The 23,972-nt window shown below is 39.2% G+C and overlaps 1 protein-coding gene across 1 annotated transcript; it reads right to left on the bottom strand.

Moving 5' to 3' along the window:
* Window positions 1–21,458, bottom strand: DYTN (dystrotelin). The gene is made up of 14 exons (XM_050899910.1): window positions 21,422–21,458; window positions 18,124–18,198; window positions 16,334–16,535; window positions 14,179–14,264; window positions 13,195–13,283; window positions 12,447–12,518; window positions 11,938–12,101; window positions 10,963–11,074; window positions 8,255–8,394; window positions 6,470–6,638; window positions 4,702–4,772; window positions 2,435–2,594; window positions 671–1,151; window positions 1–104 (listed from the first exon to the last, which is right to left on the bottom strand). Exons 1-14 carry the CDS (start codon window positions 21,438–21,440, stop codon window positions 1–3), a joined length of 1,944 nt encoding a protein of 647 aa, XP_050755867.1. The 5' UTR covers window positions 21,441–21,458.
* Between the last annotated feature and the right edge of the window lie 2,514 nt (window positions 21,459–23,972).

Below are 23,972 nucleotides of genomic sequence, written 5' to 3'. Positions count from 1 at the left end.
TCATTTACAAGCTGGTGAAGTTACTTGGTTGATGAGGTCAGAAAACAATCTGCAAACATGTTCAGCTGTAGATAAGAACTCCTTCTGCAAAGCAGACTGTTGAGCTGAAAAGCAGAACAGATTTTAAGTCTTTCAGACCATTTGGATGCTGCTAGAGCCCTGAAAAACTCTTTATAAATCTCTAATTTAAGATAACTCTGTAGAAACAGCAGCTTTTTCTGTCATTCTCCTTATTACATCCTCATTATCAAAAGTGAGGCATCCTGAATGTTGAACAAAGCTCTGCTGTGTAAGACCATTGATTACAAAGGGATTTTGTACTGCTGGAAGTCTGCCTGGGACTAGAGTCATAGTTACAGTGTCACAGAATTGGCAACAGAAAAGACCTCCAGTGCCCTCACCAGTGTAAGTTTGCTCCTTAATTGACTGCTAAGACTGATTTCCTCTTATGCACTTTGAGTCATCCTGTTTCAAATTAGTCCAACATTAGGGGCTATATTCCACCTTACAGGAATATGTTCTATCTTACAGTATAGAGCTGGAGTACTTCTACAATGGCAAAGGCAAGATTCTGAGTTTCCTCTGAGGGTTAAATGATTATGAACAATATTATAGAGTAAACTGGATGAAGGTGAGAAGACAGTGTCAAGATAACTGGGAGAACTTATACCTGGTTGGGCTTGGAGAGACAATGCATCCTTCAGTTTCATCATTAGCTGCTGCAGTTCCACTTCCTCACTGACTTCCTTCTCATCAGGTGATATCTGCACTGCAGTGGGAGTAAGAACTGTATTCCTCATGATGCCACTGAGGGAGTTTTCTGTCAATTCAGGCAGATACGTTTGATTCTCTTTTGCTTTTTTAAACTGTCCCATAAAAGGTCTGTTGCTCTGCAGGGACACTGACTCCAGTGGGTCTTCTGAGAACATAAAGTCCACTGCAGCAGGAACCTCTGGTGTCTGTAAAAGCTGCAATCTATTTGCAGAGTTGGGGGGATTCAAAGATTTCCAGTCTGCACATGTTCTGGAAGTAGGCCTTATTTGGGCAGGATTTAATCCACCCTGCATTCTCCTTTCCAGCAGGACATGTGGATTTCTTGGCATCATATTCTGACACTGTGCAAAAGGATGATCTGATGACTGTAACATTGTCTACAACAGACAAAACACAGAAACTATATTGTGAAAATAACTGATATTTTGGTTTGCTGGTAGTACTAAAATAGGTAGGAAAATAATTTTGGGTCAGAATAATTTTTTTTTTTTAATTTCTGGTGAACTAAACCAATCCTTTTCACAAATAAAATATTTTCCAGCAATAAAATAAAACTCTGTGTTTGAGTTTGGACAAATCTATGTGGCCATTTTTTCCACAATTCCAATCTGAAGACATGATATGCTTTAATGCCATTGAAAAGTGGGAATAATAATGTTCCAAGAGTAAATTTGCAGGAAAATTGTTCTAAAAGAATTAAACTAAGGGAAAAATATATGTGTATATTAAACACATATCAAACACCTCCCACATGTTAACATTTGAAACTCCAAAACTAGGTCGGTTGTCAGTGCCACAATTGTACTTGGAATTTTCCAGACAGAACTATGATGGCAAATACCATCCACTGCATGAACGCCGAGTGTGATGTAACTGAACTGACTGTGCATGCACTGGACACTTAACTGCGTGTGTGCAGCCAGTCCTGCATTTTGTGGACAGGCCAGTGTCACAGCATACACACAGGATGGTATGACATGCCAGGTCATATTGGACTCCATGTGCAAGTGATATAAAGCCGACCGAGTGCACTGCAGATGTGTCTGGCTTTCCTTTACGTTTGACCATCCCTGAAAAACACTCTAAAACCAGCATTGCAGAAAATGCCACAAAAATGCTGTAGGCTGCAAATATGTATGCATTCCCTGTGAAATAAGGGCCTTTTTAGAACCTCAGAGATACTTTAAATGAACAAGAGTCAATATAATTGAAAAGAAATAAAATATTTTCTGTAAGAGGTCTGTATTACATCCCAGTACAAGACAGCAATTAGGAACGAGAAAAGAGTATTTTATATATTCATTGTCAACACAAGATTCTTCTCTAAAGAAAAGACTCCAATGAAGTATCTAACACTTCTGTTGGAAATCATTTTCTCACTCTTATTGGAATATCCTCTCATTATTTTCATTGCAGTAGTATCTAAACATCCCAGACATGAATATCTGTGCTAGATGCTAAATATATACACAATGACAGGAAAATCCCTGCTGCAAAGAGCCTATCTGCTTTCTCTGAAGACAAGAACCTAAGATTACTGAGCAGACAAGTGGACGGTGCGCAAAATAGTATGAAGAGTGCTAGTCTGCAGGAAAAGGAGTAGTTAGGGTTCAGTAATTGCCCATAGCTGTGAAGATTCTTGGTATATTTATCACTATACCTTTACTTCTTGCTTCATTTGCTGCAGCTTCATTTGTAGGTTTTCATGGCTTGCTCTCAGGCTTTGGAGCTTTGCCTCTATTTTGGAGCTTTTGTCTTCCTGGCAGTTGTGAAGAAATTGCATTTTGTCCTTCCATTTGTTGAACTGCTTCTTCATGTACCTGCCAGGGACAGAGGAGGGTGGGAATTTTGCTAGATCACACACACACAAATACATGCAGTCATGGAAAAGAGCAAACACTGTAGCACAAACTTTCTCCTCTTCATCAGTTCAGGAAATTTTTGTCAGCTTTGGGGTTAGAGGCCAGTATTTCAGGAACTGGGCTATATCCATGGAATTAGCAAGAACAGGAGTGTTCCAGATGAGGAAAGATGCGAGCTGAGTGGAACTGTGGCCAGGACTGAGCCTTGCGTCGTGGGATTTTACCTTTCCCACAAAGGTGGCTGCAACAGGAGAGACATTATAGCAGTCCCTCTGTCTGGAAGCAAACTACTTACGGCAAATCCCTGACCTGCAAAAGATTCCCATCATTTTCCCCCAGGGAAACAAGGGAGTAAAAGCAACCTCTACTCCTTTGATGGAGTTCCTTCTTGCTCCTGGTATTCTATGCAGCTTGTTTGATGATACCAATAGTTTCTGCACAGGCCACTTGTCCTTGAAAAGATACTGTGATTTTTGCAATAAGAAGTGCCACCCTCCCATGTACATGAGAGAAGATTTAGAAATTACCTACTCAGAGCACAGTATGACAAAAATACCACCCATATCTCTGTTCCAGAGTTGGGATTTCTCTAAGAAGTCAGGGTAGAAATACAGTTTTGTCTTCCCCATGGCTGAGGTGGACACAGACAGAAAAGCCTGTTAACATTACAGTAATAAACCAGCTGCTTCATGTCACACAGCTGAAATAGTTATCTCCCTTGCTTAGTTACATCCAGAAGTTCATCTGATTCACTTTCTTTTGGGTATGCATTGGCTCACAGACAAGAGCCCCACCAGTTTCACTGGAATTATGCAAGATTTGCCTGAATGGGACAGCAAGTCAGACCATTTAAAATTAAAATTAATATTACAGTGGTCCCTTATAACAGCATTTAACGGGTCTTTATTGTAAAATGCTGACTACCTTCAACTCAGAGCCCAGTTCCGTGAACAGTCACATAAATGCTGGAAGTTGGTCCACAAATAAGAACAAAGAGCTTCCCATGAGTAATGTGATTCATTCACCCAGTTATATGATAAGCTCTGGGTCAGAGGGTGATACAGTATTTCAGGAGCAGGCTTCCTAGATATCCTCTCAACTATTGCTAATCTAAACGAAAGCTGAAGATCTTTGCCATATCTCTTTATTTTGCCATGTGAGAACAGAGAGTGAGGTAAGGACATAGACTTACAATGAAACTGCAAGTGTTTTGCTCTAGTCTTGGAGTGCCCTTGAGTGAATTTGGAGCAGCAATTGTACATTAACTTATTAGAATGAAAGAAAACAGCATTAGAGGGAACCTAACATACTGAAGGAAATAGAGTAGATTCAGGATCAAATTCTACGCTTCGCTGTAATCCCATTGGTTTCAGTGGTCACAGACATGATTATATCTACAGCACATTCACATATAACTACAAAAATGAAGGAGGGGAAAGCAAAAGTGAAAGAAAAAGGTAAGTATGGTTGCCCATACACCAACATCCCCCCCCAAACAAACAAACCACCCAAGAAATTTGTAGTTTAGGAATTAATATTTTATCATGTCAAAGGTTTGAATATCAGAAGGGACTTCAGTGATAATGTAAGTTGTGGAATTTTTACCAATAGTTACTGTATTAAGCCTGTAATCTCTATTTGACTTACAGCATATTTTTTAGAAAGATATCCTACTTTGATTTAAAAACTTCATGCAAATTATGAAATTTGTTTTGATTAAGCCTTATTCAGAGAAAAATTTGAAAAAGTATGCTATTCTGACATTTTTATGTGAATGAACATTTTTTTCCCTTAAAAATGACTTTTAGAAATGTAAACTAACAATTGCAGAAATGCTGATGAAAGCAAACCAAAATGTTATGCTTTGCCAGAAATTGTTTTTCCAGTGATCTCCATTTACAATTTTTGTTGCGAAGTTTTTATCATTCATCCCCATTTGATAGGATTTTTTTTTTTTTAAAATCTCAAAATCTCTAAAGTATGGAAAAATCATTTGTCTTCTAGCTCTTCACTGGAGCAGCATTGCCCACCAGTCTTCAGTCATTGTACTACTGCATTTACCTACCTGCTCTCTTTGTGAATGCTTTTGATGGATTCCTGCATTTTTAACACATCTGCTTCAAAAGAGGCTATTGCCTATAATAAAAAAGACAAAAGTATCTGTTCGTAACTTTATCAGCAATAACATTTCATTTTCTATGCAAATTTTTCTGTAAGAGGGCATGGCAAATTTGGGATTTGGTCTGTTTTACAGATTTACTAGTTAGCTTTTATTTAACTGATTGCAATCAACTGACGCATTAAAGTATTTCTAATGGCTATTAGAATGCACTGGAGAATTTATTCTATAGAACAAATTCTTTGTCCTATGACAAATTCTAAGTGTATGAGAATTTGTTCTGTTTTAAATTAGAACAAAAACCTCATTCCCTGGAATTTCTGCAAAATGGAATATTCTGATTTGGGAACAGTCTCTCCCAAGTCCCACAACTGCTTTGGGACAAGGAGATGGAGGGAGAAACTGGATGTAGAAGAGAGAAGAGAAACTCCTGGTCTTTGGATGGAAGTAGCAGTCTCTGGGCCACAGAGGGGACAGTAACCCAGAAGTCAGGGAGACAAACACTTTCCAGGTAAGCTGCTTCAGAGGCATGCTATAAGCTGGGCTGGAATCAGGGCTGCCAGGAAATTATGAGACTAAGAGCTGGGTCCCCAGGACCTCCGAGCTCATGGATTCTATTAAAAGCTATCATTGGACTTACAGTCTGCATCTTTTTAAGCAACATTGAAATAATCTGCACTATAAGATGTTGGAAATCAGTACAAAACTGCTCAAAAAGAATTCTTCAGCCCAGACAGAAAATGAACAAGACAGCAATGCATGTGACAGAATCCCACTACAGGGATGCAAGTCCCATCTCGCTGTCTTCTAAAACAACAAATGCCAGCCATCAAAATTATATGCCTAAGCAATGTCTGCCCACAACTTCTCCTGCAGATATGTGCTGGCTGGCACTATACCTTGAGCTGGGCAGCAGAGTCCTAAAAGACAGGTCTTCCAAAGGGCAGCACAGGAGTAGCAGTCAAAGAAGTGACCTGAAACGCACAGGCTAGTTCTCAGTTACTGCACCCTTGGCTTCTGGGAAGAACAAGACGAGTGGATGACACTAACTGGTTTGAACACAACCCAGTGTTCCCTATATTCCGAGTATGTGCAGACCTACCAATCTCAAATAAATACAGAAACAAAAAACTGCTATGTACTTATTTTTATCTACAGTGTCCTACCCACTCCTCTAGCATTGTTTCTATGCAGGGAACCTGGAAATGGATTACTGGAGAGCTTTTATGCATGAGCTATTTTAGTTGGAGTGGATACTACTCTGGGTTTATCCTCAAGAAGGGCCCATTCTGTCCTCTTGCTATTGCCATGGTGACAAAAATGGTCTGAGCCTAATAAGAATTAAGGTGTCCTTCCTTGACATTTGCTTGCAGTAGGAGGACATGATGGCATTTTTTACTGTCAGAATAGAGAGAGGGCTCCAGTCTCAGCTAGTCTTTAATGTGCTACTCTAAGACAAAAAAAAAAAAAAAAAAGTAACAGCAAATATTCTTATAAATGCTTCTGAAGGTCATGGAAGTCAAGGAGTTAGTCACTAATCAAGCTTCACTAAGTTTTCAGATTCCACATTTTTTTCCATAAATGAAAAATTAACAGAAAAGTGAAGCTGCCCATTACATTTCTTTTTCATTGGTAATTAGAAGACAATTAGATAGTTACCTTGGTAGGTCTTCTTCACAGCTTTAGTACTATTACAGCTTCACGTTTTGCTCACCTGAGCTTTTGTCTTGCCTTGCTCTGGTGTCTTGATCTTATTCTCACTCTTCTGCGTTACAGTTCTGTTTTCAGATATGAACTTGGGTGACGCCAGGACAGGTCTGTCCACTGGGAAAGACAGGTTTTCAGGGCCAGGTAGTGGTGAAGCACTGAGTTCTGCAGGGGGACTGTATACCAACAGAGGAATAATGAGTAGAGAAAGGATCAAGCCTTACATGGTTTCGGTACCCAGAAAGATCAAAATAAAACTAATGCACTGTAAGTAGACAGACAGCTGTGCTATTGACTAAGCAAGAAGTATGGTTTAGCTATACCTGCTGGCATATTTTGGCTGAAAGAATGAAATTCCTTAAAACAAATTCCACTCTTTCAACAGAATCTCAACAACAGGTTCTTCTTTCCACCCATCAGTGCAATTTGCTGCTTCTCTTTTTTGCTTCCTTTAGCCAAGAGCTAAATATCTTGGGAAATTCAACTACAACAAGACAGCAAAGGGCCAGATATCCTGCTGTTCAGTCCATTCTATGCTAGGAAAAGCCCAGATACCTATCAGCCCCACAGTGACACCTGTAATGGCAACCCCAAATTCTTCTTTCTCTCATTGCTACCCAAGCATTAGGTAAGCAAAACCCCACAGAATTACAGAGAAATCTTGATTGCTCACAGCAGGATTAAATGACATTCAAAATGACAAAATATTTTTTGTTGCTGAATACAAGTGGGGAAATATTAGCAATGGAAAATGTTCTGCATTTCACCACATTCTAAAAACAAACACTGAAATAATATTCTCTGTGAGAATCACTGTAACTATCATCCATTGGTCTTACTGTATATACAAAATTGGTTTCTAATAGCAATGTACTTACCTAGCAGTGTAGCACAATCAAGTTTTATAAACAGATTTTTCTCCTCCTTCGCACAAGGATGAAATGAATTCTTTTAGAGAGGAGTGACCATTTTTTCCCTATTTCAGTCTCACTGAAGCCTCATTTGGAGAACACATGTGAGATGCAAGATAGTTGCTAGGTCTTTATACAACTAGGAAGGAATCTCACCCTTCATACCTTTGTAGTGCTCATCTTGTATAATCATTCCCTTCAGTTTCTACACCTAAATATCAACCAAAATCTCAGAGCAAGGAAGGAAAGACTATAGGGAAAATCACAACATGACCTCTAATGATCATTATTAACCACTGTGATCAGTGGAAATACACTAATGAATTTACACGTTAACTAAAAGCACACAAAACAGAACTGATCTGAAAGAACTGGAACGGTGATATCAGCTACTCACTATTGTGAGTAATCCCACAGGACTGCAATTCAGCAGGACTTGAGTAGAATGACTGTCAGTGAACACACTGTGGGTCACACATGGAAAGTATTCACAGTTAATTTCCAATGAATTTGACACAGAGGAGGTGCTTAAAACCCCATGCAGTTGTGACAGGTACTAAATATTTGCCATGCTTGACCCTAGACTGAGCATAAGAAATGGCATAGAGAGAAAGAGATGACATAAGGAAGGAGGGAAGGAAGACACAAGCATGTTACATTTTATAAGACAAGTGGTCATTAGGTTGTCAGCATGGTAATCATGGTTAAGCTACAGAACAATGTGCAGCAACTTCCCATTTATGCTTTCCCTTTTTAATGGAAAAATCATGACATGGTGTCTGTCATAACAAAATCACTTACTCAAAGGACATAATCAAGCACTATCTCACAGCCTGACATATTATTCAGAGACTATAAACTCATCGGAAACAGAAACTCACTAAGTCTTTTTCTGAGTAGGGAAGTGCCTCTGCACTATCTCCAGAGCCCTCCTCTGAGCCTCCTTTCTTCTACAGCGCTCTTGAAACAGGTTGTTCCTGATGGTGCGGAGAAAGTGCTTTGCATTCGCCTTTGCGGACATCTATTGGAATGAGGGATAATAAAGAAGGGAGTGAATTTTCAGACAGGTGCTGCCCAGAAGCAGACACAGTCCAAGGCAAAGGCAAGACATAAGAAAGCAAAGGTCCACCTATTCAACAGCTGAAGAGGCTCATGGCTGCTCTCTGAGCCCTAGAAGGGGAGCTGAGGTGGATGATGATGCAGGACCACAGGCAAGAGCAGCTCCATTTCTGTTAGGTAAGCAAAACACTCTGCCTGGGCCAAATTCAGGCAGCCTGGAAATGCCTAATGCAGGATTTTGGCAGTTACAATGATTAAGCTCACAGTCACAATGATAATTCTGCCTGACTAGTTTCTAAGTTCCCTCTTGATCAATGGGAAGAAGTACTTTTATACTTGTATGAAGTGTTAATGGATACAGCCTTCTGTGCCTCATGTCCTCCTCTCGTACAATGCGGTAAAAACCACGCTTCCATTTGTCACAGCAGTGTCAGGCTCAGGTACAACAACTAACAACATGGGGTGAGCCCTGACAGGCTGAATAGGAAAACACAAAGAAAACATACAGCATGCCTCCTAGTCATTTCTCAACATGGTAATAATACTACCACAAGGTGTCAGCACGGTAAGTGCTGATATTTCAAATCCTGAGTCAGCAGCCCACTCCCTGATAAAGGCAATGTGAAAACTTACCCAGCCAAGGACAGCATCTGCTAAGAGTGGAAGGTATTGGAAAAGTGGCTTACTACTGATTCTTTTATGTGCCACACAAAGGATATAAAAATGGTATCTGTCATAGTGAGTAGCTTATCTTTTTAATTTTGGTATAGATTTTGGCCACGAAAGTAATATTTACAGGGTTAGTGTCAGAGTAGGGTTTCATAAAGGAAACCTAAGTTCAGTGATCCAGTTGCAATATTGCAGCAACAATGTGGGAAAGCTCAATGTCAGACAGTATAGGAGAGGAAGGGGACTTCATTTTAAAACAAAACTGATTTCACTCATTCATACTCACTCACTCACAAGCACTAACATACGTGTGTCCAAGTGGTCTTCCCAGCATTCACACACCAAGGTGTATGTATACACATGGTATAGCCATGATGACTTATAGTGACATGGAGGACGAGATGCCAGTTCTCTTTAAGCCTCCTGGGTTCCTCTTAGTGTGACCATGTGCTGGTTTTTGGATGTGCCTTTAGTGCCTTTAGGAGCTGTCAGTGATTGTGATCTTTTGTCTCCTTATTTGGGTGTCTTATAGGTATAGGTCTTGTTCTTTACCTTCACATCATCATCTCCTGTGATGGCATCTTCAAATGGCAGTTTGTCCTTTGTTTCAGGCTACTTTTTTTTTTCATGATTTGGTTGTCCTGAGAAGCTGTGTGTGGAAGTGCTGTGATCTTGCTGACCAGCTAATCCAGGTTGCTTCATCTCCTGCCTTGTTATATCACTCCTGCCCCTCCTTCTGGTGCTTCCACATCCACATGCTCCCATTCACTCTCCTTTCACACTGATTTTAATGTCTCTATTAGAAATCTCCACATGAGGAGATCAGTTGCCATTTGATTCTCCTACTTTCTCACAGATGGAGGATGAGGAAGAATATTTGGAGGAAGGAACATCTATCTGTTATTTTTAATGCAGATATTGAACACCCAGATATAGTTTCTCACAGTGTTAGCAATAGGGTTTGGTTTTCAGAAAGAGAGCAATGAAGTGGCTACAGTTTAATGTTCCCCCAGACAAAGGGTGACTGCAAGAGCAGTCTAACATTCTTTAGTTTTGGTGCAGACACTGGCTACCCAGATATCTTTCATGTTAAGTGCAGGGTTTCAGGAAGGAGACCATGAAGTACAGCTTACTAGGGAAACTTTCATGGGTGCTTTTCAGCTCATTTACTGGAACAGAAGAAGATACTGTTATATAGATCCATAAAAAAACCCTGTCTGCTGCTATGTGCAAGATCTGGAATCTCCTGCTCAAAGGAGAAACTGATCTTCCAAACACAAATTCCCAGTGTTGAACTTCGCCACTAGTGTGATGAAAGCACAAGTTGCCCCTGTAATGGAGCCTAAGTAGGTGAGCTTATTTGGGCCCATGCTGCCTCTTTGTGCTGTGTCCCTAACTGACAGACAAATGAGTCCAAAATGTTTACAATAAAGTGGAAAAGCTCTGAAATAAAGGAAACGTCATGCAAGAGTTTGTACAACTTTAGGATGAATTAATTTCTGAATGAGTCTGCATTGGGATTGAGAGGAAGGAGCACTGGGACACACTAAGGGCCCTTTCCACGGGTTTAAGGATGATCTGCAAATGACAAACTTGCCATAAAACTCCTTGGGAAGAGGACTTGCACTATGAGATTTCATGGCTCTATCCAGTTATTTCAGAACAAAAGACTCCTTCTAAAGTTAGAAGCCCCCTTTTTCCTTTCCCTGACTCTGTTCCCAGATTAATAACACTAACATATCATGGCCATTATGGCTAATACACATATAATTTCATAATCATTGTAGTTCAAGAGTCTACTGCCTACTTGCCTACATGAAGAACCCGAACAAGGAAATGAATCAGTACAATGGGACTTTACCTGCACACAGTGTTCCACAACAGGATGTGACCTCTTATGTGGTTTGCTGAGACGGCCAGTGAAAAAGCAGACTTGGCAAAGGTCAAAATTGAGGCACTTCAGGCAGCGATACCTGTGAGGGAAAACAGAAGGATTAAGTTACTTCCCCACAAGTAAGAACTTGGTGTTAATTACTGGAAATCCAGATCCCTGGGTTCTGAAATGCAGAGAAGTACCTTTGTTAGAATAATGACTTTCCGCAGCATTCTCTGAATGCAAGAGTTATTTTGTCCAAATGGCAGTGGACTATTCTCCAGAACCCATTAATGATTTTGATATTATTTATTTGCTGCATTGAAATTCAGTCCAAGGAAGGAACAGTTGTTCTAGCACCATTTTTGAGAATGCAGTTACCTCTTCATATGCTTCTTATGCACCAGCTTATCTCTATTTGCTGCTCTCATGGAACTGTAATAGCATTACATTATTGATGTAGGATTTGCAACTTTGCAAAAAACTAAAAATGCAAAAAACTAAACCTGCAAGCTTACTATTAGTGAGAAGAGAGTAACAGTAAAATGCTTTTCTGAGCATTCTGGTCAGTAGGTAATGGATAGTGTTCTTTTTATACCATTAGGCCATTTTATACCGTTACTTAGATGAATAAGATGCTGAGATGGATAACTTAACTAGCCAGTTAATGCACCTGATCATGGGGCAAAGAACTGAGATACACAGGTTTAATTGGCTTTACCACTGAACTGCCAGTTTACCTTCAGTAAGTCTCCATAATCATGTCTGTGCTAGTGAACTAAAGAGAAGCAGGATGCAGGCTTGAGTACTAGCCTGTGATGGTTCTCTCTTTCCCTATGTTACTTGTTAAATTAGATTATGTCCAAAGTTTGTTGCTTAATACAGCAGTTAGAGCCTGTAAGGTATGCAAACAATGGTAAGAATTTATGTGGATGCTATAGACTATAGTAATTATTGACGCACCTGAGGCCTGTAATGGGGAAAATTTTGCAGACTCTACATCTAGCTTGGTGAGAAACCATTTCTGTGGCTGATAATCTGTAACATGTAGGGAGCCACAGGAGAACAGCAGGCTCCGATTTCAGCCAAGACAGGAATTTTTCTTCAACAATTGCTGAATTCAGAACCTGGAAAAAATACGTGTCTCAAGTTCAGCCATTTACTTGAAAAGAACAGGTGTCTCATTAACAATTCCTAATAAAAGCTCTGATACTGGACTCTGCTAGCATAGATTTTCAATTCATGTAAAAAGTTACTGGGTTCCAAAGGTTTTGGAATAAATGCAAGAGTCTTCAGTAGTATCTTACTGAGCGACTTTTCTATATATATAAGTCCTCCTATACTGTGAGACTGACCATCAGTCCTGCCCCTTAAAAGTAGATACTGGTGGATGTTATATGGTGATGCATTTGCAATTTTAATCAACCAGCAACATTCAAAATAATTTCGCAGGACATCAGGATTTCACTCACCCCACAGAAACAGCTGTGAGTTGCAATTTCCACACAAGACAGAGTGCAGCTTTCTCCCACAATGGCTGGGATCTGCATCAAGAAGAAAGGCTCAGAAACACCTCAATAAAAAACAGATGTTCCCATCATGCTCTGCTGAGATGATGACAGCACACAGATGGTGAAGCATCTATAGAAATGCCATTTTACATACTGTTCTGAAGAAAACCTGTTCATATTCATACCATCAGTATGCAATTTCATAGTTCAGTATGTGTCAGAATGATTTGCTTCCAGCTCACTTACTGAAATGGATCAACATGCTATGTTGCCATACTAGAATACTGAAGGACACTGGGTTTGAACCTCAGAGGTCATTTTCAGATCCCATTTTCAGCACCAGTTCAGCTGGAAATACCTGTATGCTAAGGCATTTTTCTGCAACTGCAAGCTATTCTAGTGAGTACAGACATCTGAAGTTCGGAGTCGCTTTAGGAACAGCTGTATGCAGCTGTTCCCAGGACCTGTAAGCTCAGGCAAAATGAATGCACAGAGGCACTGATACAAGCGGTTATTCTGACTGAGAAAAGCTACAGAATCTGATTCTTTTACCTACTTTGCATGGTAGCTCCCTATGTCCAGAGAGTGCCCTACTGACTTCAGTCCCATAATGTAATCAAACATAAAATGTATCAACCATATTTTTTTTTCTCCTAGATTAGGATACTCCTACAAGATCTGTTGTGTAACAGCACTGCAGTGGCATTACCTGATTTAAGTCTGTCAGTAGGCTTCTCAGGGCACTACGGGTGATCAAGGCCACCTTCCCATCAGGGACAGCATAAAACTGGAAGAAAGCTGAAAACAACCAGAGGAAAGAAATGGGAATCCTGGCAGAGCCTGAAGTGTCTTCTATCTACTTATTCTCAAACTATCTACATGATGATTGCAGCCTACCAAATAAACCCCTCAAGAAAGTTCCCCTTTATCGTCTATCTAACAGGCACTCAGTGACTGCTGTGACAATACTTTCTTCCTACAGGCAGGGGAAAGGGAAGGAAAGCAAGGAAATTATGGCAATTCCTTATTCCTGGCAGTTAAGACAGGTAAGGATGAAGGAAACAATGAGCTCATTTTCATGGCTGTAAGAAAAATATTTAAATATGTTTATACAAGATATGCCCTATTTAAATTGTGAATTGTTAATTCCAAATTGTAATTTGGAAGGAAATACACAATGTGCTGTAGGAGAGCATGAGGCCAATATGTCACTTGTGGTCCACTTGTTCTCCATTTTGAGCATTTAATTCCGGCAGAAATCTTTGTGCTGCACATTGCACTGGGCTACCTTCATCTGTTACACTTAGATCTTTAAGCATTTTTGTCTAATGTTAAAAGGGCTCTAAAAGCTTCCTGGGTCAAATATATAAAATTGTTTTCTAATCGAATTAAATTTAAAACTAGGGGTTTTCTCTTCTTTTCTGCTAGGCAAATAGAACTTGGCCTTCATTTTTAAGCTCTACTTATCTTAAACTTTACTATGACCTGTTCTGAGACTCCTTATGCAAAGATGGCTACGGACATGGATGGAAAAGTATTCTTCTGCATCAGCCTTTCTCTACAACTAAGCAGTCAACATAATTTACTTTTTGCATGGCAGAATTGTATTTTCTTTTAAAGTAAAAAAATTACAGTGGAGATTTTTCTCAACGTTCAGTATTTCAGGCAGTGTATAAAATCATACATTTCCCACCTCTGTATTTAGCCAGTAGAGTGTCTCCTGAAAGGGCAATTAGAGCAGCTGCAGCAGATCTAGTTTTTATATAACCTGTTCCAGATCTAGGAAAATAAAATAAGTTACACTACATCCACTGAGAATGTAAAAACTGAAACCTCTAAAGAAAAAAATATTGCTATGTTGGAATACAACTTCAAAACTCATATTCTTTTATATGTATATAACTGATGTCACATTTTAGTGATATTTTATGTCTAGGACCCTTTGTCACTGAATATAACTACAGAGTTAACTGTTCAAGATACCATGCAATCATAAAACAAAAAGATAGCATCTCCTTCGAAGACCTCACATTCCAAGTAAAATATAATTTTACATTTACAATACATGTCCTAAAAAAATTCTGCTCTTAATTTGTGGAAAGTCTTCCCAAATATGGAAGAGAAAGCAGGATTACAATCTGGTTTTTGTATTATATCATCAGGCAGCTCCACTGTGGCCCCAGATCTGCAGTGAGATTCTCTTGGGCTGATTCCCTTTAACTTCACCGCAACTCAATTTAATCAAAAGGATATATGCAGGAGCAGGACTTTAGTTTTGACCATTAGATCGTAAAGAATGTAGCTTAATTTAGAACCCAAGTTTGTGACACAGGCACCTAATGAAAAAAACGTTTCTTTATGTGAAGACAAAGCAGACATGAATTGGAAACCATAAAATCAGGAAATCCTGGAATTCTGTATTTAAGATATCACTTTTGCAAAGCAGTATTGCACTTCAGAATATCATTACACAAAATTGTCTTCAAGAGTCTTTAGATAAACTGCATTTTTACAGAACATACTGCATAAAGCTGCAACATAGTCTCTAAAGTATGAGCTGCATGGGAAACGGTTGGTCAAAAGTTTCTAGATTTTGACTTATATATTTAGTTTTTCCAGAACTTTTATAGAAAAAAGTCCAAGATTAAAGCTAAAGTATACAATCAAAAACCCTTATGATGGTTTATGTAAGCTTATTAAGTAAGCTACCACACAAACATGGAAAAGCCCTTATGTGCTCTTGCCATGAAATACTTTCCAGTGTTGATAGTGGAGAACAGCACTCTACAGAGAAAACATGATTAGAAGAAAATTATAAGAAGCTTTTTCTATCCTATATACATGGCAAGAAACTTGTGAATTTTTTTTTTTTTAAAGAAATTACAGAAAAAAGAAAATGATACACTGTCCTAAGAAACCAGAAAAAAAGACCAAGATAGTCCTGTTAAGAAGATTCTTCTAAATTATTTCCCTAAAGTGCACACAAATTACAAAATATTCTTGATGTTTCTAGCTTTGTTTCATAATACACCAGTTTGTTCTTAGCCTTAATTGATTTTTTTTAAGTACAAGAAAATTCATAATATGGGACCTTAAGCAGTAGTGATCATATTATTAATGAATAGTGATTCAAGAAAAAGTCCTGCAGACCACTTACATCTCACTCACCTGCAGTAAAAAACTTTGCTCTGATGTAGAAGGGAATAAATTTCACCTGTGGTGAATAAATTGTACAATGAACTTTGCCTTTGTCTTTTAAATCTGATACAATCCAAACCAATCCTGCCTTTAGTGAATTAATTCATTATTCACAAACAATACATGAGAAAAGTACACTCTGTGAGTTGCTTCCTTATTATTCCCAGAAACTACTTGCTATTCACAGGAGCTAGCTGATCAGCTTAGTTATGAGACAGTAGTTTTGTTTCATAATTGGTTGACGAACTTTTTAAGCTGGAGAAAAATGAATAATGAAAAGTGACTGGCAAATTCTTGACCTGTGCATGGGTACTGTCATTCAAAGGCAAATACAGATTTTTTTTCAGGAGTGTATCAAAATACCTTGGCAGTCAAAAGAAGAGCTACTCTCTGCAAAGCTGTTCACAGAAAAAGTTAGCATGGACTGGCAGACATCTGGACTTCCAGATAATTTTGGAAACATTTGACCACTGTTCCCTCTGATAAAGCTTTGTGCCTCATATTCCTATAGCTGAACTACTCCCGTTGTGTATGCCAAGCAAAATACCATAAAAATGTGAGAGTTTCATACAGAAACGGTATAAGAGTGGCAGAAACAGACTTAGTCTAGCAGTACTTCATGATGGATTTCCATTTGTGCTTCCTCTCACCTGTCATACATGGCAGCTAGCAGGCTCAACGTGAATTCAGCGGCTCTTGGATCTACCTGGCCTGGTTTTTCTAATCTCGCCCTTTGGAACAGTTTCGTCAGCATTCCAGAGATCTGCTGCACTTTCAGAGAAATCTGCTTTTCCCTCTGGCTCTGTTCACTTGATAGGATGTGCTGAATCAGAGAAACATCAATCAAATCCACTGTGGGAAAATTAAGGGAGAAATGAATGAGGATCCCTGCCTTTTCATGAATGGAAGCTCGACATTTTTTTATTAGAAGTGCTTAGCTAAGACAAGTCTGCAAAACGAAGTTTAAACCGTATGCAACATAAAAAGGAAATAATCTGGGAAAGGTCTTGCTGGGTTTATGGATGTAGCAAAACTCGTGAGGCTACAAAGACAGAACAGCTCCACTAAAATTCCCTGGATGTGATTTTGGGATAGACAGGAAGGGAAGAAAATAGCACAATTAACTGCATCCAAATTACAGAGGAAAATAGCCCGATTAATTGCATCCAGATTATAGACCTAACTTTCATTCTATGTATGGATAGCATAAAACTCCACATCATTCAGTACTTCAGAAAAAAGCTCACCTGGGACTGTGAAAACAATTTGTGCTTTGATGTAAGCTTTCTCCTCATGCACAAATACAAAGAGAAGGGAGGTGCTATGGCCAAGAAAGGGGCAAACAGGCTGTATTATAAACGTGCCATGGAATAACTAATACCCAGTGGGAAGAGAGAGCTATGGCTTCTTAAAGGTCACATTCAGTACTGCAGAAGCATGACCAATTAGAATTAACATCAGGAGAGAAAGACTGTAGTAGAGTGAAAGTTCGTAGACTGTCGAAGAAGCAGAGAACCTAGAATCTGTCACCTATGGTCTTTCCAGCACAGCTGGGAAAATATCAGTGTGAGACACTGGTGAATCTCAATCTGGAAACCCATGTGCAATTCTGGTCACCAGTGTTCAAGGAGGAGTAGAGTAACTGGGATAGATGCTATGAGTGCCTAGAGGAGACATGGAGGACTAGGCAACAGAGCTAATGAAAACCAGTACCTGTGTGAACTGGTACTTCCATGCTGTGACACATAGCACCAGGCAGATTTACTATATCAGGGCTGAGATTAGACTAAATGCATTCATAGAAGAGCATGCCCAAATGAAAAAATATGGCCAAGGCCAACAAACCAGTCATCTTTTCTGTGCTGCCCTGAAGACCTCACTTGCAATGTTGTGCATTTTCAGCAACAGACTGTTTCAGGTGGAAAATTCAAGATTTCCATGCATTTTAGCTCAATATGGAATTTACATCCAATAATTTCGAAGTGAGATAGGTGACCAGGGCTTTGTTCCATAATTCTTTGCTTGCACAGAATTCTCACTCACTTCAAAGACAGGGAGAATGGGGCTAGCCAGGGGTTTTCTGGTCTATCGTATTTTATCTTGTTCTCATTAATACCTTTAACGAGAATAATAATATACAGATAAAGATTCATAATTGTCAGTGATGTCTACATAGCAGTGTTGCAGAATGTAATAATAATTTGATTCTCCCATGCCTTTAGAATTTTACTAATGTATTTCCACTGACATTCCAAAGGGGAAAAAATAATCAATTTGTATACGAAGCACTATCTAGCTCTTAAGTGTTCATAATGTATTCTGAGATTCTCAGGTGGAAAATGAGAGAGCAAAGTAGCACAATAACTCATGGTGACAGCAATACAAATTTTTTACAGATTCTTCTCCCTGTCAAAGCACAGGATTCTCTTCAGCTACTAACACTGGCACAGACTTTGTAGTGAGCGTAGTTTTAGGGCTGTTCTGTAGACGGAGCTCTGAACATCATTGAAAGCCTCTGTGAAAGAAAACAAACACATATTACAACAGAGTGGTTCGTTTCAAAAAAAAAAAGGGGGGGGGGGAAGAAAGAAAGACAAATTGTTTAACTAAAAATCAAAATAACCAAATTTGGACTTGATCAAACCCACAATACTCTGAATTAAAATTTTGAAAAAATTAAAAAAATTAAAACATTTTCTTTTTTTCCAATAGCTTTGTCGGGAAAATGCACTTCTTATGACCAGTGACATGACAAGTCATAAAAATAGTAGTTAACATATAAAGCACACCTGCTTCCTTGGGAATTAAGTCTATTCATGTGCATTGGGTTTGCGTGGCAAGGTTTTGGTAGCGGGGGGGCTTCAGGGGTGGCTTCTGTGAGAAGCTGCTAGAAGCTTCCCCTATGTCCAATAGAGCCAATGCCAGCTGGCTCCAAGACAGACTTGCCGCTGGCCAAGGCCGAGCCCATCAGTGACAGTGGTAGCACCTCTGGGATAACATATTTAAGAAGGGGAAAAGAAGTTACTGTGCAGCAGCAATTTTTTCCAGAGAGAGGAGTGAGAATATGTGAGAGAAACAACTCTGCAGACACCAAGGTCAGTGAAGAAGGAGGGGGAGGAGGTGCTCCAGGCACCAGAGCAGAGATTCCCCTGCAGACCGTGGTGAAGACCATGGTGAGGCAGGCTGTCCCCCTGCAGCCCATGGAGGTCCACAGTGGAGCAGATATCCACCTGCAGCCCACAGAGGACCCCACGCCGGAGCAGGTGGATATGCCTGAAGGAGGTTGTGACCCCATGGGAAGCCCACACTGGAGCAGGCTCCTGGCAGGACCTGTGGACCCATGGAGAGAGGAGCCCACGCTGGAGCAGGTTTGCTGGCAGGACTTGTGACCCCATGGGGGACCCACGCTGGAGCAGTCTGTTCCTGAAGGACTGTGCCCCATGGAAAGGACTCACACTGGAGCAGTTCGTGAAGAACTGCAGCCCGTGGGAAGGACGCACGTTGGAGAGGTTCATGGAGGACTGTCTCCCATGGGAGGGACCCCACGCTGGAGCAGGGGAAGAGTGTGAGGAGACCTCCCCCTGAGGAGGAAGGAGCGGCAGAAATAACGTGTGATGAACTGACCAAACCCCCCATTCCCTGTCCCCCTGCAGTTTGGGAGTAAAGTTAGGAAGAAGGGGGAGGTGGGGGGAAGGTTTTTTTAGGATTTGGTTTTATTTCTCATTATCCTACTCCAATTTGACTGGTAACAAATTAAATTAATTTTTTCCCAAGTTGAGTCTGTTTTGCCCGTGATGGTAATTGCTGAGTGATCTCCCTGTCCTTATCTTGACCCATGAGCCTTTCATTATGTTTTCTCTCCCCTGTCCAGCTGAGGAGGGGAGAGACAGAGCAGCTTTGGTGGGAACCTGGCATCCAGCCACAGTCAACCCACCACATCATAGACCAGAAAAAAGGATATGCACTGTGCATACTTTTAGCCAAGATCATAATGAAATAACATTTCTTCAGGCCAAACAGTTTCTTGATCAGAGATGCTCCTCTACAAGGAACAGTTTGTCAGTCTGCACAGCAGGGTTATTGTTTTGGATGCATATTGTTTCAAGCATTAAACAAATTTTCTGTCAAGATCAACAGCTGGGACTCTCGCAGAAGAAGATAAGCAATTTACCAGAGCAACTGGCCTTTGACATCTCTGCTTAGTAATCCCACTCAAGCTGCTTGACTAAATCCCATACCCTTACATGATTTCAGCTCATTCCTTTCACATCCCTAAAGGATGTTTTCCTGAGTGGGAAGTAAGGGCTTCTGAACATGACGTATACCTGATATTTTACACACATACCTAGAACTTCAAGACAAAAAAGGCTTGTTCACAAAGCTTTAGAAACTAGAAAGGGATTTATCAGTTATCCTCCTGTCCTCAGAGACTCCTTCTCCCTGTACTTCAGAGAGGAAGAGTTACTCACAGTTGATTAAGGTCAAAGATAAGCAACAAATATGCATAACTGAGTAGAAAGAACTCACAAAACTCTCTACATGTTCAGTCTGGAAATGAGCCAATCTGTGTGCAATGGTTTCCCACAAATGTACTAGACTAATGTTAATAGTCAGCAAATTATGGGCTCTGCTGGTTCCCAGATGCTGCCTACAATATAGAAATAATCCAATATCTGCTATACCATCTGTTTAGTCCTGCTCTTGTCATACTATGTTTTGTGATATTATTTGGAGATGTAGTGTAGCATGTCACAATGTGAAAAATGAGTTTTGACTTCCGTGCATCATCAGTTCTCTTTCTTCAGTAAACTGATCCAAAGCTCTTTTGAAAGTAACAGAAAGACTCCCACAGTGTTCAGTAGGTTATGGATTAAATTCCAAATGCTTATTTTCAAATACAAATGCTAGAAACATACACATGATCCAACTCAAACACCTTCCATGTGCAAGATGACTTGCTAAGTGGAGGGAATCTGTTTTAGTAGCCATCTGCTACTCACTTCAAGTCCATCCTTACAGACAAAATGTGGCCTCAAAGTAGGGCATTCTGTGCCTGTCAAGCACAGTTCCAGAATTAACTTGCAAGAGCACACAAGTAAAACAGCAGACAAAGAAAAAAAAGCCCAAATAAAATACAAAATATTTTAGGATTACTATTTATGAGAGGCTATTTAGGGGCACTAAACTCTTTCATTTCTCATAGGAATGGACCTTCCCCTTTGGACAGAAAACCAGCATGTAATCGTTCTGCAGTGGGTCCGATTTCACCACAAGACTCATAAATGCCCTTTGTTGAGAAGCTGACAAAGGAATTCCCACGCATATAGAAAAGAATGCACTGTTTCCTGACATCTCCAGCTGGTTACCTGCTAGTTCTGCATTTTGTGCTACTTGTTGTGTAGCAGATGAAGTATCTGCTAAGATTTTGCACTCAAAAAGGGAGTGTATGACCATCCTTCATGCCTATTCGAGAATATGTGAAAAAAACTTATAAATTAGGAAACATGGCCCCTGTGCGCCTGACCGTTCCATAAGCCAACGTGATAATGGCAAGGAAGTTGCCAGGACAGATCCAAAACTAAAGGTAGGACATCACAGCCGCGTAATTTCTCATTTATGTGCTACAGCACAGAGATTCTGAAAGTGGCATGACTTCATTACAATTCAGTAGTTTCTGTTCAAACAGACACAGAAACGTCTCTTGAGAAAAGTTGGGAAAAAATGAGAAAAATCCTTACCCTGCAAATCTGGATCCATTTGAAATGAACAGATGGCATTAGGCGTTCTATAATGAAACAAACCAAAGTGTAAAACCACATTTTCTAGACAGAGACATATCGAACCATTCAAATCAAACCTTTTAATCTGAACAATTTACTGGATGCATTTCAGAAATGAAATTAAACAGAATTACATGAAACAACATAATAGTTTTGGTGCCAAGTGCAGAGAAACTGCAGAAAATTACATGCTCTCTGCTCAGGATAAAGTAGGAGTAACTCTAGTAACTGCAAAATTGTATCAGGCAGAAAACAGTCCCCAAAACAGTTTCAAGTACAGGAAATGCGATCTTTCACTATTGAAGAGTCCAGTGTTTACATACAGGATTACTACACAGTCCATAGTGTATAATTTCAGGTCAGAGAGGGCATACCTTTACACCAGACTCTTCCCAAGATTCATTGATTGCAATTGCTCACAAGTCTATTTTCTAAAATTTTCAAACAGAACTAGTTTTCAGCTGAGCTGACATTATTTCTTTTTGAGCTGAGAAGGCAGGGAAAAAGGAAGCATAACCATGAATCTACTTCTTTACACAACCCTGAAAGCAAAAGTAATTATGTACCTGATAATAATAGAAACTGAATGGCTCCCCTCAGGATTTATTTCATTAATGCTCTAAACTACATTATATTTTTAAACATAAACATATAAATATGAATTCAGTATAGTAACTATCTTTCAGTTAATATTAGAGTTGAAAAACACTAGGTATAACAGATCTAAGTTCCATGAGACTCCAAAGGCCACATATATGGCTTGTAGTGGGGAAAAAAAGGAAATTTTCTAGAATAAATAAAAATTAAATAGTTGGAAACTATCTAAAACTTAAATAATAAATTTGGTATTAAATCTGAACTTACCAAATGTTCACTTTATTACATTTTTCCAGTGAGAGTCAGTGATCATTTGTCATAAACATGACAGAATACTGGCCGATTATGAAGCATAAATATTCCATGATCTATAATTATTGAGTCTACCATAAATATGCTTCTCACCATTTTAACTGGTGAAAGCTGCAACGTTGTGTTTCAGTCTCTAAAACTTCTTCATTAAAGACTACAATGCCACAGTTTTTATTGAAGTCCTTCTTTGAAAGAAATACCACTACATTTCTTTTTCACTATTCTTCTATCTTCTTCCTTACTAAGATTTAGAGCTTGGACTCAACCCTGGGTTCTGCAAGACTGCAGTTCTGCCCAACATTTACATAGGCATGTAACTTTGCTTATACAACTACTCCTAAAATAGGTGCAGTAGTATATGCCCCTGCATAGCTTGACAAAAAAGTCAGTGTAGGGAAATCAATGAAATCAGAAGATTCTAAGCAATGAATCAAACATAAGTGTTTAGTGAAAGCTACATGTAGCAACCTAAAAGACAGACTTACAAACACACAGCTTGCCTCATGTTTTCCTCCTTTTTTTCTCTCCACCAAAGGCACAGAAAATAAAGCAAGAGGACGAATGTAAAAATACACAGGTTAAACTCACTTAAATTAGAACTCACTCATTAGAATTTGCTCACTCAAATAAGAACAGATCCACTGACTTCACTGAGTTACATAGCATGCATAATCTATCAGTACTTGATACTTACTGTAAGATGATAAGCTCTCTATCCAGAACAGCACAATGTCTAACCTTTAAATTACCCATATGGATAAACACACTATACTCTTGTACTAGGGTATTCATGGTCTCAAAGTATGTGTTTATGTGTTTTACCGAACTGGCTGTCATTGTGCAACATTATAACATCATACCCATGAACCCTCCCTCCAAAAAGTAATGAAACACATTATTAACATATGTACAGTCTACATTTTTATATACAAAACTCTATGGAGAGTCCAGATCTTCACTGCAGTAGGAGTGCTTGGGTGAAATGAACAAGATCTACTTCAGTGTTAGCACATCAACTTTATAATGAACATAACATGAAAGTAGAAGGAGTATCTGCCTGCCATCAAACCTGAACTAACTCTGCTCATTGATACACTATTTCACTCAGTGTGTTGTATTTCAGCTACATGTGCCCTTTATTAATAATTAAAAACAATTCCATAAAACAAAAAAGAATTTCAGAATTAATTACAAATGTACAGGAAATAAATTTTTACAATTATAAACCCCGATCCCATTAACACGAATTATGTGCAGGACAACAGTAGCCTTATTCTTGAATCCTATTGGAATGTGTAAGAAAAGTAACATGTTTGATTACTTATATGTCTTTTGTTTGCCTATACAGGTTCTCGGAATATGTACTTTAGCAAATAAAATGCATTTTTAAGCATGCTACATAATTAAGTTAAAGTACAGAGAAAGACAAACCAGATCAAGTAAGGCAGACATCTCTCAATAGATCAATTGACTTGATCACAGAGGCCTTCCTTCTTTTGAAATCAATGTATGATCAATGTTTTAAATATGCATAAAATAAACTACAATTACTTTTGTTTCCTGTGAAGGGTGAAAACATTCTATGTTGTGTTCAAAGGCC

This window comes from Gymnogyps californianus, chromosome 7, assembly GCF_018139145.2.
Source record: "Gymnogyps californianus isolate 813 chromosome 7, ASM1813914v2, whole genome shotgun sequence".
NCBI lineage: Eukaryota > Metazoa > Chordata > Aves > Accipitriformes > Cathartidae > Gymnogyps > Gymnogyps californianus.
Note: the sequence above shows the minus strand (reverse complement) of the source record. Positions and strands in the feature narration are given on the sequence as shown.